At 33.6% G+C, this 19,377-nt stretch overlaps 1 protein-coding gene across 1 annotated transcript; it reads left to right on the top strand.

The window, feature by feature from the left end:
* The first annotated feature begins 2,161 nt into the window (after positions 1 to 2,161).
* Positions 2,162 to 18,312, top strand: mcm8 (minichromosome maintenance 8 homologous recombination repair factor). The gene is made up of 18 exons (XM_073827247.1): positions 2,162 to 2,357; positions 3,791 to 3,883; positions 4,024 to 4,106; positions 4,186 to 4,335; positions 4,417 to 4,520; positions 5,262 to 5,460; positions 5,706 to 5,791; positions 7,214 to 7,362; positions 8,339 to 8,534; positions 8,624 to 8,654; positions 8,785 to 8,925; positions 9,034 to 9,175; positions 9,276 to 9,471; positions 14,353 to 14,572; positions 15,688 to 15,897; positions 17,091 to 17,167; positions 17,595 to 17,784; positions 17,858 to 18,312. Exons 1-18 carry the CDS (start codon positions 2,162 to 2,164, stop codon positions 17,948 to 17,950), a joined length of 2,556 nt encoding a protein of 851 aa, XP_073683348.1. The 3' UTR covers positions 17,951 to 18,312.
* The last annotated feature ends 1,065 nt before the right edge of the window (positions 18,313 to 19,377 follow it).

Raw genomic sequence — 19,377 nt, 5'->3', positions numbered from 1 at the left:
AAAAAATGTCTAGAAAAATAAGTAATGGTTAAAACTATGGGGTAAAAAGCGTAGAGGCTACATACATTTCGAAATCAATGTTTTATTAAAGCGTTATTCTGCTAAAATAATTAAGATTTAAATATAACGTCGTAAGGAAAGCTAATACTTCATAAGTGATTGTAAAACAAATAAATAGTCTGTACCGTCTGTCCTGAATACTACGATGTTTACGGCTCTGCGCATTAACGGAAGTGGCGTCATTATAGCGCCAAACTTGAAGCCTGGCTAGTGGCTAGTGCTAGTAGTCACAGATTGAGGAAGTAAACAAACCGTGGTAGCTGTAAGTAACGTTATTTATGTTAAAATGCCTTTTTAAATACAATATTGTTGTTCTTTTTTTTCACATTCATTCTTATAAATTTAATTTGAGCCGTTAAACTTATACATTTAAACATTTTTAACAGTTAAGGCGAGACATTGCATTGTGAATAAGGTAATTTTTACTAATAGTTATCGCCTTGATCACATTGATAAATGCAAACTTTTTTGTATTACAAGTTTTCTAAAATGTTAGGTTTATATATGTAAACGAGTCATTATTTAATTAAATGTGCGCTAATTTGTATACATTTGTAGTATAAAAATGTAAACACAGGATGAAGTCAGTTTCAAAATACTTTTTTTATATTAACGTTACATATTGGAGACAACAGTTTTTACTGAGGGAATTTTGGGTATCTCATTTTTGTCACTGCATAATTCAGAAGATGCTGAAATTCAGAACAGAGAGAAATCAGTATATTTTCACAGTTTTGGGGGGAATAAAATATTGTATATAATCAAGCAAACTATATATGAGCAAATCCGTCTGTAAAAGTTTGACAGGAGACAGGAATACAAATGTAAAGTCTGCTGTAGGTAACTGCTACTGAAGTGGAGATTTGTGGCTCAGTGTAGGAGAATTAAAAAAACATTTTGAGAAAAGGGCCTTTAAAAATATGTATTGTAAATGAAATCTAATGACAGGAAATAGATGAAGTGCTATAAAAGAAACCTTCACAGTGTCTTTTGGATGTTTTCTTTTCTCTAGTCTGAAAGAAAAACTTGATGAAAAGCCAAAAAGCTTAAAATATCAAACTTGACAGGAAAAAACTGTGTTTTTGCCTGCAGTGTCTCCCCTTAATTGCCTGTTACTATATTCCAGGTTGTCAGCAGGTCCTAAAAAAGTATGTCTTAAATACAGATTCGATGAATGAAATATTTTTGGTCACATTACTGTTAAAATATCTTAAGTCTGATATACCTAATAACTGTTTACAATCATTGGACAGACCAAAGATTTTTTTTCCTTTTTTATTGATAAATTGTAATATTTTGACATGGAAGGTGATGCATAAAATTCAAAAGTAAAAAAAATGGCCTTTATATACATTTTTTATAATAAATTTGTTACACCAACAACAAAAAAAAACTCTTTTATAGGGGTATTTTGTGTGGAATTGTCTGCTGATATGAAAAGTTCACTGTATATTGTAGTAATAAACATTCTTTATGAGAGCGATAATATTTAGGTTTTTTTTTCATTTAACGCAATAAATGTTACATGCATGTAATATGTATTTCCATTACAGGTTTAAGTCTTAAGTTTCATATAAGGTGGTATTAAAAAGGCCTAAAAAGTCTTGCTTTTTATCTTACCTGTAGAAACCCTGTATTCATAAAGTCAAATGGAATGATAAATTACCAAATTTTGAACAATTTAATGTTGATATTTGGAGACAATAGAAAAAAGTAAAAACAACTATACAGTTGTTTAGTAAGTACAAGTTTATGTAAAAAGCCTTTATCTTGTAATTTTTCTCCTTTTTCATTTATTTATTGTATTCTTTCATATATCTGTGTTGTCCCTTACATGTAAGGATTTATGTGCTCTTGTTTGTGCAATATGTTTTGTTCTTGTTAAAGTAAAAAAAAAAAGTTTCTTACATTTAGGTTATTAAAATATTGCATAGCATACTGATAGAATTCTTGTTTATTTGTATCATAATAAGCTTGTTGAGAAAGTGTCAGTAAACAGAGAGTCTGCATTGATAATGTTTTAATCATAATCAGGATGATCATGTTTCTGTGTCACATTGATAGCTTTGTGATTTTGCTTTCAGACTTTAGAGGCTGAAGGATGAGCAGTCAGGGTTCTGCTCGAGGGTCATGGAGGGGTGGAAACAACTCAGCTGGAGGGTGGAGAGGAGGAGGAGGGTGGAGAGGAGGAAGAGGATGGAGTAATGGTCAGTACAGAGGCTGGAGAGGCCGTCAGTGGAGCAGAGGAGGAGGAGGAGGAAGAGGAGGGAACTATACTACCAACAATACACAACATGGTAAGTTTCTTAGGTATTAGTTAGGAACAGCTTTTTAGTAGTAGTAATAAATAATGTAGTTTACATTTATATTTATGCATTTAGCAGATACATTTATGCCAGGTTTTCTTGGAAACATACAATTGATTTTGTATTTAACCCCTTAACCGTCACTGTCCACCCTTTGGGATGCCCAAGTTCACCATTTTACAAATAAATCCTAATTTAATCATGACAAGCTATATATCGTTGGAAAGGGCTAAGGTTTTCTTAATAGATATTTGACTGTTTTGTTTTACGAATTATGTAGGAAAAATAATGACAAGAGTGCACCTCAAAAATCTACTTCATAACAGGAGTTCTGACCTTTGTCACAAACAGACTTCCCTGCTGCCTTTTTCCCTATTACACATTAAAAATCATAAGAAACTATATATCAGTTGAAAACTTAATTTCAAAATTCATCCTTTGAAAGCCATTTTAAAATCAGACGTTGCATTAATGTGAAAAATGTACATCAGAATCATATTACTAAATGGTTTTTAATCATGAATTCTAAAAAATTAAGTTTAAATTCTTCATTTTCACGTCTCTGTTCAAAAATGGGAGTGACAGTTAAGGGTTTAAGAGAGCGTAATTTATTACGGGTTAATTGTTTGTTACACTGACATTTACCACAAGGGGTTTCTGGGTCTTAAAAAAGTCTTTTTATCCCTTCCAAAAGTCTAATTTATCCCTTCCACAAATTAATTAAGGCCTTAAAAACTCTTAAATAAGAGCATAAAATCTTTAAAATGAGTACTAACGTGGTATTGAATGTTGCTTGCCATATCTTCCTGGGTATTTTTGTTTTCCAGTATAAATATCTAAACATCCTTAAATCAAGATACATTTACTTGAGATGCAAAATGAGCATATGAAGTCTTGAAAAATTGCTTAAAATGCATTTATGCTAAAAACAAGACCAAGCATCTGCCAATGGGCAATGAAAACTTGTTTTGCATATTGTCTGTATTTATATATCTAAGCCCAATTGCATATATTTGTTCTTGATTAATTCATGAAATCACTTCAAAAAACAAGCCTGGGTATGTAATTTTGCTTCCGAAGTACAAAACAAGTTTCTGATTCTGATTTTGTTGTGTGATCAGAAGGTACTGTAAAAGTCTAGTGTTTTGAGCTTAATTTCAAACCGATTTCAAGCAATTTTTTGTGTAATATAAATTAAAAAGTAATGGAGATCTATTGAATGTTGCATTAACTTTGAAGCATTGCCAATACAATACATTTACTTTTAGGAAACATATTGTAGTGTTGTGTTCCACTCAATTTATTACTTTTTCTTTACTTGCCCATAGAAAGGTATTTAAAATTACCTTCTTTAAACCTGCAGAAATGCACAACCATCTGATAAGCTAATGTTTATTGATTTATATTTGTTTTTTGTTGCACAGGATCTACTCCACAAGTTGGTCAGGCACGAGTAAGTCAAGCAACTCTTGACATCATGTGTCCATACAAAGGATGGCAACTCTATTTTTCTGAAGGTTTTATATTTTCTCATTTCTCATTATAGTTAAACGTGTATTTTTGAGCTGTTAAATAGACAGTATGTACATTTTTAATATTTTCTTGCTTTTGATTCATGATTGCATCAGTGTGTCTCTTGCATTTGTTCCTTTTCCAGGTTTTGTCGAAAGTTCACCATATGTTGAGAAGATTAAAGTGTTTGAGCAGTACTTCACATCGCAGATTGATCTTTATGATAAGGTATCAGAGTTCATAGCATGGTTCACATTAATTCCAGTTTTCTTCAATAAAAACCAAAAAATCTAATATTTAATCTCAGGATGAGATTGAAAGGAAAGGCAGCATTTTGGTGGACTACAAGGACCTTCTGTCTAACAAACTGATTTCAAACACACTACCTGATCTTGCTAAAGATCTTAAAGAAATGCCTGAGAAGATTCTGGACTGCTTGGGTGTTGCAATTCATCAGGTGGGGTTTGTTATGCATTTACAGTACATAAATTACATGACTCTGATAAACAAACTGAAATAATTAAATGCTTCTCCACAGGTGCTGACTGTGGATCTGGAGAGGCATGCAGCAGAACTGCAGGGACAGGAAGAGCTTCCTGCGGGCCTAAGGCCCATAATCAATATCCCACATATCAGCGCCAGGTGAAACGGTTTACTTGCCTATATGAGTCAAGTCGAGTCAAATTTGTGACCCTGGACCACAAAACCAGTCTTAAGTCGCTGGGGTATATTTGTAGCAATAGCCAAAAATACATTGCATGGGTCAAAATTTTTGATTTTTCTTTTATGCCAAAAATCATTAAGAAATTAAGTAAAGTTCATGTTCCATGAAGATTTTTTTGTAAAATTCCTACTGTTAACTTATCAAAATGTAATTTTTGATTTGTAATATGCATTATTAAGAACCTAATTTGGACAACTTTAAAGGTGATTTTCTCAGTCTCTTTGATTTTTTTGCATCCTCAGATTTCTGATTTCCAATAGATGTATCTCAGCCAAATATTGTCCTATCCTAACAAACCATACATCAATAGAAAGCTTATTTATTGAGCTGTATAAATCTCAGTTTTGTCAAATTTAACCTTATGACTGGTTTTGTGGTCCAGGGTCACATTTATTTATGCAGCGCTTTTCACAATACACATTGTTTCGGAGCAGCTTTATAGAAAATCATGTTGTTAATATTTATATAATTTAATATCATCATGCCTTATAGTTGCATTTAGCAAATTAAAACTGGGTGATGATATTGTTACATTTGCAAGATTTTCTATGTAGTACACATCGTCCTTTGTGAATAAACTTTATATAAAGAGCTTGCCAATAATATATTTTTGCAACAAAATAATACATTTAGTTTTTATTTATTTTCTCTCTTTTTAGGGTGTATAACTACGAGCCACTTACTCCTTTGAAAAGTCTGAGGGCAAATTTATACGGCAAGTTTGTTGTGATCAGAGGTACCGTGGTGAGAGTGAGTAACATTAAACCGCTCTGCAGTAAGCTGGCGTTCGTTTGTAAAAGCTGTGGAGGCACACAGAGCGTCACACTGCCTGATGGGAAATACACCATACCCACTAAGGTACAGTGTGTTTCCAGCTTTAGACAAACATTACTTAAGTTTTGTGCAGCTTCACCCATATATACTAATGCAGTGGAATAAACTCATTTCACTAGGACTACAGAGCAAATTACAAATAGAACAAAGAATAATCCGTAAACAGTAGACTACTCATAAAATCAGATGTATTGCACATAGTAAGCAGTAACTGTATCAAAGGTTTGCTGTATTAAGTGATGCCTAACATTGTTTTTTTTCCCTTTCAGTGTTTGCAGACTGAATGTCGTGGTCGGTCGTTCACTCCAAACAGAAGTTCACCTTTAACACTGACTGTCGACTGGCAGACAATAAAGTATGTAAATGTATAATTGCATGAAAATGTATCCAAGCAGAACTAATTTTTTTTTCTTTTTTAATATGTATGCCCCCCCCCCCTTTCATAAGCATATATTATTTTAAATTAATTTAATTAAATAAATGAATACATTTTTTTAATTAATTGTTTTTAATTAATTTATGTATTTAATTCAAGTGAGTGTTTGCATTGCTATTTTAGAATAATATCTATACTATTATAGTAATTGTGACCCTGGACCACAAAACCTGTCATACGTAGCACAGGTTTTTACAAATTTGTAGCAATAGCCGAAAATACACTGTATATGTCAAAATTATAGATTTTTCTTTTATGCCAAAAATCATTAGGACCCTTATGACACATTCATTAATATTTTTATTTTTATTATATTTAAGCCATTTTTATTTGTTGATTATGTTTTTTCACTTTTAGCCATTTTAGTACTTCCAATTAAACTTACTTTATTTCCATTAGATGCCAAATCAACATTTCTAAATTTCTAGTTTTAAGTTTGTTTGTTTAGTACTTATATTTTGTAGTTACTTAAGTTTTGCAGTTTATATTTATATTTAATTTATTTATTTTAATATATTTTATATATTTAATTTAATTTGAGCTTTATTTCTATTACTGAAAACTGACGTGAGATGTATTGCAGTGTTGTTTTCGTCAACGATGACGAAATCATTTCGTTGACGCCACTTTTTTTCATGACGATAACGAGACGATGACGAGATAAAAATGGCTCGTGATGACTAAAACATGACGAGACGTGTTTGAGTTTTCGTTGACGAGACGAGAATAGACGAAAATGTTAGTGGGTGGTCCGTCAGACGTTTAAAATGCATAACAATTCCGCTTATTGTGCATGCCAATTAAAACTTAAAAAGTATCTGACGCTATGGCAAGCCGTTTTAGCATTAAATACTCTTTGCTATACTAGTATGGCAAGCCGTTTAGCATTCCATCCTTGTTTGTCTTTTATGTTCTAAAACATTCCTTCATTATTGTAATTATTGGTGAAAATAGTCGATCCGGAAGCTCACATTGTGTTGAACTATAGATCTGCTATTTTCAGAACTTATAAGTGACACTACCCAACAGCAAAATACTTACTGACCTACATTAATTTGTTAAAAGACTACTTTTTTCCCTTTTTTTGACTAAAACTAGACTAAAACCTTTTTGACTTTTCGTCGACTAAAACTAGACTAAAACCTTTTTGACTTTTCGTCGACTAAAATTGGACTAAAACTATCACATATAGAAGTGACTAAAATTTGACTAAAACTAAGAAGCATTTTAGTCCAAAAGACTAAGACTAAATCTAAGATGGTTGTCAAAAACAACACTGATGTATTGTAGAACAAACTTATTGTTGTCCTTTATTGCTTTCTCTTGCTGTGCTCTTCACAGGGTTCAAGAGCTGATGTCAGGTGACCAACGCGAGTCCGGTCGGATCCCACGCACCATTGAATGTGAGCTCACGCAGGACCTTGTGGACAGCTGTGTGCCTGGAGACATGGTTACCATCACAGGGGTCATTAAAGTGTCCAATGAAGAGGGTACAAGACATTGTCCACACTGTCAATCTAACGGTCTTTAGAAAGCTAGAGCTTCATAGATTCTGGAAAGGCACTTTCTCATGAAAAATAGGTTGATTCTCTTCTATTTAGTTTCTCAGTAACAAGGACTTAACAGAAACAATCATATTACAGTCTGACTAGTGCTATTTTTTACATCTGACCTCAATGGGTTGTACAAACAGGACACCCTCGGGTGGCTTCTGTCTGACTCAGTTTTTGCATGATGGTCACATTCACTATACAGAGAGGATCTTTGTGTTGAGCTATTATACCCCTTTCATGATGTAGTTATTTAAACTGAAATTAATATATGTGACCCTGGACCACAAAACCAGTTCTGAGGGTCAGTTTTTTGAAACTGAGATTTATGCATTAGCACAAAACCTGAACAAATAAGCTATGATTTGTTAGGACAGGACAATATTTGTGCAAGAATCAACTGTTTGAAAGTCTAAAATCTGAGGGTGCACAAAAAAAATCTAAATATTGAGAAAATAGCCTTTAAATTTGTTCAAATGAAGTTCTTAGCAATGCATCATTTTAATCAAAAATAAAGTTTTGACATATGTAAGCCTAATGATTTTTGGTATAAAAAAATGGGGAATGTTGACCCATAAAATGTATTTTTAGCTATTTTTACAAATTTGCCCATGGTTTTGTGGTCCAGGGTCACATATTTTATCCATTTATTTGTTTAATTAATGCAAATAACCCACCATTGTCTGGATGGGCCTGATAAAATGACACAAGGCCACTATTTACACAGAGTATAAATATTTGCACTTGCATATGCAGTACTTTTACTTTTTTGTGCTATTTACGCTTAGTATATACCATATTTTCAATATTATTTATATGATCAATATTATTTTGTCCAGTAACTATCCTTTTTAGAGTATTGATGTTTCTAAGATTAATTGTCCTGTTAATGGTATGTGTTTGTGTCTTTTTTCAGGAAATGGCAGAAACAAGGACAAGTGCATGTTCCTGTTGTACATTCAGGCAAATTCTGTCAGCAACTCGAAGGGACAGAAAAGCAAAGTGTCATCTGAATCTGAGGACCAGGGACCTTCAGTGGAGTTCTCCATCAAAGATCTCTATGCCATCCAAGAGATCCAAGCGCAAGAGGACTTATTCAAACTCATAGTGAAGTCAGTATCATCTAAATTTTATAACATGCTGACAGTTGCATATATTAGCAAGCGAAGAAGCTTCTATGACTTTGTCAATTTTATTGCAGCTCTCTTTGTCCTGCCATTTATGGCCATTTGGTGAGTGTCCAAATACTGTGTATATACTCTCATATAATTTTGTTTCTGAGTTTGATTTATATTCATAAAGATATTGCAGTTGAAGTAAAATATAACTCTTTTATCTTGACCGCTATCTCTGTTTTCTCAGCTTGTTAAAGCAGGATTGGCTCTGGCTCTGTTTGGTGGGTGTCAAAAGTATGTTGACGATAAAAATCGTATCCCAATAAGAGGAGACCCGCATATGCTTATCGTTGGAGACCCTGGACTTGGTAAAAGTCAGATGTTACAGGTACATGATCTTATCTAAGTCACTCTAATGCATTTATCACTCAGTCAGATGATTTGAAGTCTATTAAAATGCCATATGTGTACTGTTTTTATGATCGCGTGTGTCTAGGCCGTGTGTAACGTGGCTCCACGGGGTGTATATGTTTGTGGAAACACAACCACCACCTCAGGACTGACTGTATCTCTATCCCGGGACAGCGGATCAGGAGATTACGCTCTTGAGGCTGGAGCACTGGTGTTGGGAGATCAAGGTATTTAACTTACAACATCGACATCTCAATTAATTTAGGATACAAACATTGAAGGTTAATACTTGGTAATGTGATATGTAATATTTAATATTCTCCACAGGCATCTGTTGCATTGATGAATTTGATAAGATGGGCAGCCAGCATCAGGCTCTTCTGGAGGCCATGGAGCAGCAGAGCATCAGTCTGGCTAAAGCTGGGATTGTCTGCACACTTCCTGCTCGAACCTCTATCATTGCAGCGGCCAATCCAGTCGGAGGGCATTACAATAAAGCCAAGACTGTCTCTGAGAACCTGAAGTGAGTTTATGCTTAGTAGTAGATACTGCTAATGCTTTTTGTTAGACATTGATTATACAGTGGATCAAAGATACAGTAATAAGCAACAAATACAGCTGTAGAGTCTTTGTAACAAACCAATAAGTCTAATATGATAAGCCAGGTGAAGAGAATTATTCATCAAAGAGCTGCTGACAGCACAAAGTAGTACTGAGGTCTTCTTTCGGGTTTACGCCAAAATAAAAGTCAACATTCATAAATGTTAGTATTGTAAATTTACCGCTGTTCTGTAAAATAAAATAAAGTAACACAAAAATAATTAAAGCTGCGAGCAGCGATGAACGGGCCCTCGCACCTGGGCTCACCGCCAACCGGTGGCTTCAGGAAATCAGCAAACGCTGGGCAGTATGCTTTTAATACAGTAAATATAGAAAAAATATGTCATAAGTCATTTAAATGTGCCAAACTAGCCTCTGCCAGATGGTGGCGCTATGCCTATAACTGATTATTGGCATGTAGATGTGTTCAGGCCAGCACTATTATCAAACATATGAAGTTTGGTGCAGATTGACCTTGGTATGTTTGAGTTAGTGAAAGATATGAGATATCCTGCTGCCAACAAGTGGCGCTATGATAATATCTGAATATTAGTCTTTAGGTGTCTTCAGGCCAGGACTCTTACCAAACCTGTGAATTTTGTGGCAGATCAGACATTTTATGGCTAAGTTATAACAACTCAATGAAAACTCAAGATCTTCACAATTTAACATCTCTAAGGCCTCAAGATCAGACTGACCAAATATAATGTTGATTTAATTAAATGCAATCAATGCAAGGACTTCAGATAATGCCAACTCTGAACCAATATGCAAAAATTTCCCTATACTCTGATGATGATGATGATAAGAACATGATTCATGATGATAACAAAATGTTATTATTGCTTGCTTTACGTCCACCACTTCTGCTTAAATGTCATCGTTACCTATCTGTACAATTTGTGTGTGGATATTGCTTTGCTGGTGACTCCTCCTGTTATGAGACATCACTCTTAAGCGCTACATAACTAAGAATCAATAAGGAAGACGGTGCCCAGTTGGCACATGCGTTCACAGTAACCCTCTGCTAGTTTGGATTTTAAGTTTACAGAATTGAAAGGGTTAGACTTTAAAATCAACACACAGACACATACACACAAAATATAAAATGTTGCCATTCAGTTTTATTTGTTAGCATTAACTATATTAGTTAACATGACCAATAAATAAATAGCATTTATTAATGTTAATTAATATTAAGCTAAAAAAGTATTCATATATAGTTTATGTACTGTGAATTAACATGAACATGAACACAGTTCATGTGGGTGAACAGCAATACACAATAAAGTGCTCTATAAACGCTTCATTCTTTCAAAATATCTTTAAAAACAAGTTGAGTATTGAAAGGGGCAAAATATATATATATATATATATATATATATATATATATATATAAAACTCGTCTTAAAATTTTATAATTTTCAGATGTTTTGAACAGATAACAGCAAAGCTTGTTTTGTTGTCCAAGTTTGTCTTGAAATTGTTAATTTAAATTTTATATTCAATAAATAACACTATGAAAATAAATGTCTATCAATGAAGATAAATCGCTAATGCTAAAAGTTGCATTTTTCTTAATCTTTTGCTATGTGACTGAATAGGACAAGTTCATGGTACAGTTCAGTAAAAAAACTGCAACAACTGCAAAATACTAACAATGAAAGACTTAGTGACCCTTTATATTTTCTCAAAATATCCGACTCTCAAAGATCAGACATATTTATGTCGATTACACTATATATATATATATATATATATATATATATATATATATATATATATATATATATGTGTGTGTGTGTGTGTGTATTTCTTCCTCAAAGATGGTCTATTGCAAAACAGTTTCACTCTCTCTATCTCCCTTTCACCCCTCCCCCCTGCACTCTCTCACTCAGACTGTAATTCTGTGGTGACTGAACACACACACATAATGACATTCAGCCTGCTGAGTGACAGCAGGTTTCTGATTTATTTTTTTAATTTTCTTTAATTCATAGAAGCTTGTATAAAATTTATATTAACAGCACTTGCTCAGAATGATAAGATCTCTGTGTGAAAAAAGTTTTAAAGAGTTTGGATGCTGCACTTTAAAGATATAAAAAAAACTACGCTCATCTTTTTTACTATATCTTTAAAAAATCACCACGTCAACACCGTTCAAGATATCCCAAATCCGCTCGCAATTTAACATCTTCAGAATCTTCTCTTCATGTTAAAAAAGTTTGGTGTGAAAAGCTTGTTGTTCTTAGAAGTAGTGTGAATTTGTTTACAGCCTGATTTTTCCAAAAATCCACATTCAAATCAAAATAGCCGGCTTCCTGTTGGTCTTAGCTAATGAGTTTGATTTAGAAAGTTGTCCAGATTGATGAGAACAATATATGTACAGAGTTTGGTGACTGTAGGAAAAACTAACCCCCCAACTTTTGTCAAAAGATGGCGCTATAGAGTGCCTGCTCCACGCCCATTTATGACCTTTCGCCAGTGTCTAACTATCCTTAATATTGATGTGTGTGTTGAGTTTCATGAAATTCTAAGCATGTTATCTGCCTCGAAAAGACAGGAATCTAATTTTAAAGTTTGACACGTTGCCATGGCAACAGCATTCGATTTATCATCGACCCCTTTACATATTCTTATCGGCCGTGTTTTGACATGATTTTGATGAAGTTTAAAGAAAATCGAGTAAAATTAAGAGGCTGATTTCAAAGCATTTTGAAAATGACACACTTCCGCCTCCCAGTTGGTGGCGCTATAACTTTGACTCATAATAGTCACATTTATGGAATCGGCATCATACAACGAACAAACTGGTGAAGTTTCATCAGAATCAGGCAATGTGTGCAACAGTTATTAGACACTTCCTGTTTCTCATTTCTCGCCATAACTTTGTCGCCTTGCCACGGCCAAACCGTTCGAGATATCAAAAATCTCCTCGCAATTTAGCGTCCCCAATGTCTTGAGATCATGCTGACCGAGTTTGGTGACAATCCCATGGAATTCCTGGGAGGAGTACGTTAAATTCCAGAGCATGCGCTTTTTAAACAGCCCTAAATATCTCACTTCCTGTTGCGTGGAGCCTATGACATAGAGTACAAAAGTTGTTTGGCTCAGTGAGATCTATATGTGTACCGAGTTTCATATCAATACATGCAAGTATGTGTGCGCAGTACATCAAGTTTTCAAACTGTGTTCCAGGGGGCGCTGTAGAGGCCCTGAACCACGCCCGGGTCCCAGCCTCTGTGGCGTCCTGATGGCCGCAGATTCCGACGTGTGTGCAAATTTTCAAGAGTTTTTGAGTATGTTAAGGCCCCCAAAAGTGCCCGGAAGGTGTAAAAAAATAAAAAAAAAAAAAAAAATAAGAACCCTTAGAAGAACAATAGGGCCTTCGCCCTTTTGGGCTCGGGCCCTAATAATTATCATTACAACTGCTCTATTAATACATTTATTATAACATTCTCCTTTGCTCAACAAGGCTGCATTTATTGGTACATTTAAAAACACAGGCCTGATTCAGGAAGGGGGTCAAAGAATATTATTTTACTAACTTATTATTATTAAGTTCAATTGTGGTTTGTTGGTTGGCTATAATGTCTACTAGAATGTTGAAAATATTCAGTGTTAAATAAATATTTCTAAAATGTTGTTTCGAAAGGTTTTTTTGCTTTGAAAAGCAAGACAAAACTGTAAAAAGCAATCATTTATGCAATGATGAAAAAAAATTGACAAAATACATGGGGGGGGGAAACACAAAAATACGTTTTCGGTAATCTGCCTGTGGCCCAGTGTGTAATTTTGTTCAGCTTCGGTCAAGGATTTTCATTTCAGTGCATCTCTATTAATAATAAACACTTTGTCTGCCAAGTAACATAGTTTATAAGTCTTACAATTCATATGCGTATTTTGACTATTTTATAATGTTGAACATCAGATTTGATTGCTTAAAAAATTAGTTCACTTCCAGAACAATGTACAGATAGTTTACTCACCCTTATGTCATCCAAGATGTTCAAATCTTTCTTTCTTCAGTCGTAAAGAAATAGTTTTTTGAGGAAAACATTTTAGCAATTTTCTTTATATAGTGGACTTCTATGGTGCCCGCGAGTTTGAATTTCCAAAATGCAGTTTAAATGCAGCTTCAAAAGGGTTCTAAACGATCCCAGCCAAGGAAGAATGGTCTTATCTAGCGAAACAATCTGTTGATTTTATAAAAAAAATTACAATTTATATACTTTTTAACTTCAAATGCTTGTCTTTTCTAGCTGTGTGATGCGCATGCGTATTCTGTGCACTCCGGTTCAATACAGTTAGGGTAAAAAAGGAAAAACAGCGATGTAGGATGATTTTGAAGTTGAAATGGGAGTTTTTCAACATACCCTAACTGTATTGAACCAGAAAACACGGAGTATACACACAGAGCTAGAAAAGATGAGCATTTGAGGTAAAAAAAAAAAAAAAAAAAAAAACTCAGTATAGTTCATTTCAGTATATAAATTGTCTTTTTTTTTTTTTTTAAGAAAAGAACTGATCGTTTCACTAGATAACACCCTTCTTCCTTGGTTGGGATTGAGTCCTTTGAAGCTGCATTTAAACTGCATTTCGGAAGTTCAAACTCGGGGGCACCATAGAAGTCCATTTTATGGAGAAATTCCTGAAATGTTTTCCTCAAAAAAAATAATTTCTTTACAACTGAAGAAAGAAAGACATGAACATCTTGGATGACAAGGGGGTGAGTTAATTATCTGTAAGTTTTTTGTTCTGAAAGTGAACTTCTCCTTTAAAAGTGCTGCTTGTGTCTGTCTAGAATGGGAAGTGCACTGCTGTCCAGGTTCGATCTGGTCTTCATCTTGTTGGACACACCTAATGAGGACCACGACCACCTGCTGTCCGAACATGTGATGGCCATGCGTGCAGGAAAGAACGGCGCGGTCAGCGGTGCTGCCGTCACACGCTACAGCACACAGGAGTCCAGCATCTCCATTCTGGAGGTGTCCTCAGAGAAACCTCTCTCTGACACACTCAAAGTAATGTCACTTCACTTGCTCATGATTTCTACTAATCATTCATGGTAACACTTTACAAATTTGCTATTTATTTGTTTTTTAAATGTGACCCTGAACCACAAAACCAGACTTAAGTAGCATGAGTATATTTGTAGCAACAGCCAAAAAAATCAATTGTATGGGCCAAACTTATCAATTTTTCTTTTTTGCCAAAAATCATTAGGATATTAAGTAAAGATCATGTTACATGGAGATTTGTTTTAATTTCCTAACATAAATATATCAAAACTTAATTTTTGATTAGTAATATGCAATACTAAGAACTTAATTTGGACAACTTTAAAGGCGATTTTTATTTTTATTTTATTTTTTTGCACCCTCAGATTGCAGATATTTAAATAGTTGTATCTCAAAATATTGTCCTATCCTAACAAAAAATATATCCATGGAAAGCTTATATTTATTTATTTTAAAAAGTTTACTCTTATGACTTGTTTTGTGGTCCAGGGTCACAGATTAACAATACTTTTATAGCATTTATTATTCATTAGGAATATATTTTTAAATCTACAACAACTACTGATGATTTAAACCTCATATGTTGATCATTTAGTTAATTTATGCTGTACAGTATGTTTTATTAAAGGGATAGTTCACCCAAAAATGAAAATTTTATGTTTATCTGCTTACTCCCAGGGCATCCAAGATGTAGGTTTGTTTCTTCAGTAGAACACAAATGAAGATTTTAACTCAAACTGTTGCAGTCTGTCAGTCATATAATGGTAGTCAATGGTTACCAAATATTTAAGTGTAAAAAAACATACACAGACAAATCCAATTTACCCTTTGATCCACGGCAATGTTCAGCTGTATGGAGATTTGTCTGTGTATGTTTCTTTTTACATTGACTGCCATTATATGACTGACAGACTGCAACGGTTTGAGTTAAAAGTCTTCGTTTGTGTTCTACTGAAGAAACAAAGTCACCTACATCTTGGATGCCCTGGGGGTAAGCAGATAAACATCAAATTATAATTGGGTGAACTATCCCTTTAATGCACCTACGACTATTAGTTGGTACTGTAGTGTAAATTACAGCTGTACTAATGTTCTTGTCTCTTTTTAATCATCCATAGCTGGTTCCTGGAGAGGCTTTTGACCCCATCCCTCACCAGCTCCTGCGGAAGTACGTGGGTTACGCCCGGCACTACGTTCATCCCACTCTCTCTGCAGAGGCTGCGCAGGTGCTGCAGGACTTTTACCTGGAGCTGCGCAAACAGAACCAGACGGCCGACAGCACGCCCATCACCACCCGCCAGCTGGAGTCCCTCATCCGACTCACAGAGGTGACACAAATGACCACAGAATGACTGTGATATAAAATCTAATCTAATGATGACAAAACAACGTCTACTCCACTGTGTTTGTTTTTATTAGCCTTTATTTTTTGACATTGACACTTTCAAGATCTTTTTTAAAATTGTCAAAGGCCATTAGTTTACATCACAGACACAGTGCAGCAAAATCATTTGTTACTATATGTGACCCTGGACCACAAAACCAGTCATAAGGTTAAATTTTACAAAACTGAGATGTATACATCATATGAAAGCTCAATAAATAAGCTTTCTATTGATGTATGGTTTGTTAGGATAGGACAATATTTGGCCGAGATGCATCTATTTGAAAATCAGGAATCTAAGGGTGCAAAAAAATCTAAATACTGAGAAAATCCCACTCCAAATTAGGTTCTTAACAATGCATATTACAAATCAAAAATTACATTTTAATATATTTACAGTAGGAATTTTACAAAAAATCTTCTTGGAACATGATGTTTACTTAATTTCCTAATGATTTTTGGCATAAAAGAAAAATCAATAATTTTGACCCATGCAATGTATTTTTGGCTATTGCTACAAATATACCCCAGCGACTTAAGACTGGTTTTGTGGTCCAGGGTCACATATTCATTTTGTTAAATAAAAATGTGGACAACGCCAGGTAAAAGTTTATAAAAAAAATAAAATAATAATTCTTCTGCTCAACAAGGCTGCATTTACTAGCAAAAATCTTGTAAAAACAGTGAAATATATCATTTTAAAATAGCCGTTTCTATGTGAATACATTGTAAAATGTAATTTATTCCTCTGATCGAACTGAATTTTCAGCATCATTACTCCAGTCTTCTTCAGTGCCACATGATCCTTCCGAAATCATATTAATATGCTGATCTGCTGCTTAAGAAACATTGCTGATTATTATTAATGTTGAAAACAGATGTACTGCTTCATATTTTTGGAAAACTATTAATTATATTACTGTTTTTACTGTATTTCTAATTAAATAAATGCAGCCTTGATGAGTTGAAGAGGCTTCTTTCAAAAACATAAATGTAATCCAAACCTTTTGTCAATACTGGTTAGTTTTCTACAGGCATGAACTAAAAGATAAAAAAAAAAAGTACAGTTTCGGGCGTCTAAACAATAAATTAATTCTCCTTAGTCAAACTTCTTTTTTTCTCTCTTTTTCTCTGCAGGCAAGAGCTCGTGTTGAGCTCAGAGAAAAAGCTACACAAAGTGATGCAGAGGATGTTGTGGAGATCATGAAACACAGGTGACACATAAAACAATAGGACACTATTGTTGGCCGAAATACAATTATTTGAAAATATGGAATCTGAGAGTGCAAAAAAATCTAAATATTGAGAAAATCGTCTTTGAATTAGTCCAAGTGAAGCATATTACTATCAAAAATTACATTTGATATTTGTGGTAGAAAATTTACAAAATCTCTTTATGGAACATGATCTTTACTTCTTATCTCAATGATTTTTGGCATAAAAGAAAAATTGATCATTTTGACCCATACAATATATTGTTGGCTATTGCTACAAATATACCCATGCCACTTAAGACTGGTTTTGTGATCCAGAGTCACGTACAGCAGTCTTGATTATATTTCCTCAGTTGGTAAATTGCTAACAAAATGGTTAATTATTATTTCATGCAACAAAAAAGTGTTCATGATCTTCTGCGTTTAGCTTGGCCGACACTTACTCTGATGAATTTGGCCGTCTGGATTTTGACCGCTCTCAGCTGGGCTCTGGGATGAGCAACCGCTCCAAAGTCAAGAAATATGTCACAGCGCTAAACAGACTCGCTGAACGCACCAGCAAAAGCATGTTTGAGCTGCAGGAACTAAAACAGCTCGCCAAAGATCTGCAAATACAGGTGAACACCATCTACAATACATGCATTTAAGATGATGCTTTTAAGTTCTCTTTTAATGCTTCTGCTTTCTCAGGTTGTGGATTTCGAAGGCTTCATCGGTGCTCTCAATGAGCAGGGTTACCTTCTGAAGAAGGGGCACAGGACCTATCAGCTTCAAACCATATGAATCAAAGCGTCTCTTATGATGTTTGCACACTTATGGTGTCATGCTGTTGTTTTTGTTTTTTAATGCAACAGATATTATATTTATAACATACAGTGTATTGTTTGTTTACACTGTATGGTTCGGTATTTCCTTGTTATGAACTTGTACATTGTTTTTATGTACATAAATAGACATACTTGTCTTAGTATGGATCTGTAAATTGTATATACAAAACCAAACCTGAACCACATTTATGAACATTGAAACAATGTTTAAATAGATTTGTATTGTATATGATTGATAGAAATGTTCATTGATAGATCTATTCTATGAAATATAAAGTAACCTTATAAGAAGCCACACATGTGCAGACAATACATGTAATTGCAATAGATTAAAAATAAAATAGCATGCATATGAATGCTGTATTCATTAACAAGTTCTAAAAAGCCATCTCTAAATAAATAAGCAAAAATGTATCAAAATGACAGATTTTAAAAGTTTTTTTTTTACTGTTCTTATATGAAGTTTTATGACATTTTATAATACATTCATTAGCTAATAAATTGCATATATTATACATTATATTAATGTTTATTTAAATTTATTAGCTGATAAACTAAAAATTGCAGTTTTTGGTCAAATAAAAGATAATGTTATTAATTAATTATAGTAGGATTTTTAATGTTTTTTAAGTCTATTCTGCTCACCAAGCTTGCGTTTATTTGATCCAAAATACAGCAAAACAGTAAAATTCTGAAATATTTTTACTATTTAAAATAACTTTTCTATTTGAATATATTTTAAAATTGAATTTATTGCTATGATTTCAAAGCTGAATTTTTGCATCGTTACTCCAGTCACATGGTCCTTCAGAAATCATTCTAATATTCTGACTTGCTACTCAAAAAACATGTATTAGTATTATTATGTTGAAAACATTTAAATTATAATTTTTTCAGCTTTCTTTGATGGATAGAAAGTTCAGAAGAACAGTGTTTATCTGAAATAGAAATATTTTGTAACATTATAAATGTCTTCATCATCACTTTGATCAATTTAAATCGTCCTTGCCAAATAAAGTATTCATTTCTATAATTTAATTTCCCCCAAAAAGTACTGGCTCAAAGCTTTTGAATAGTATGCGTATAATATTACAAAAGCTTTTTATTTTATATAAATGCTGATCTTTGGATTTTTGTAGTCATCAAAAGAATCCTGACAAAATGTACTCAACTATTTGAAATATTTATAATAAAAACAGAAATGTTTCTTGAGCAGCAAATCAACATATTAGAATGATTTTTGAAGGATCATGTGACACTTAAAACTGGAGAAATTGTGCAGAAAATGTATCTTTGATCACAGAAATCATTCTAATTGCTGACTTGCTGCTCAGAAAAACATTTATTAATATTATTATTATGATGATAACAGCTAAATAGAAT

Source organism: Garra rufa, chromosome 21 (genome assembly GCF_049309525.1).
Source record: "Garra rufa chromosome 21, GarRuf1.0, whole genome shotgun sequence".
NCBI classification, from domain to species: domain Eukaryota; kingdom Metazoa; phylum Chordata; class Actinopteri; order Cypriniformes; family Cyprinidae; genus Garra; species Garra rufa.
Note: the sequence above shows the minus strand (reverse complement) of the source record. Positions and strands in the feature narration are given on the sequence as shown.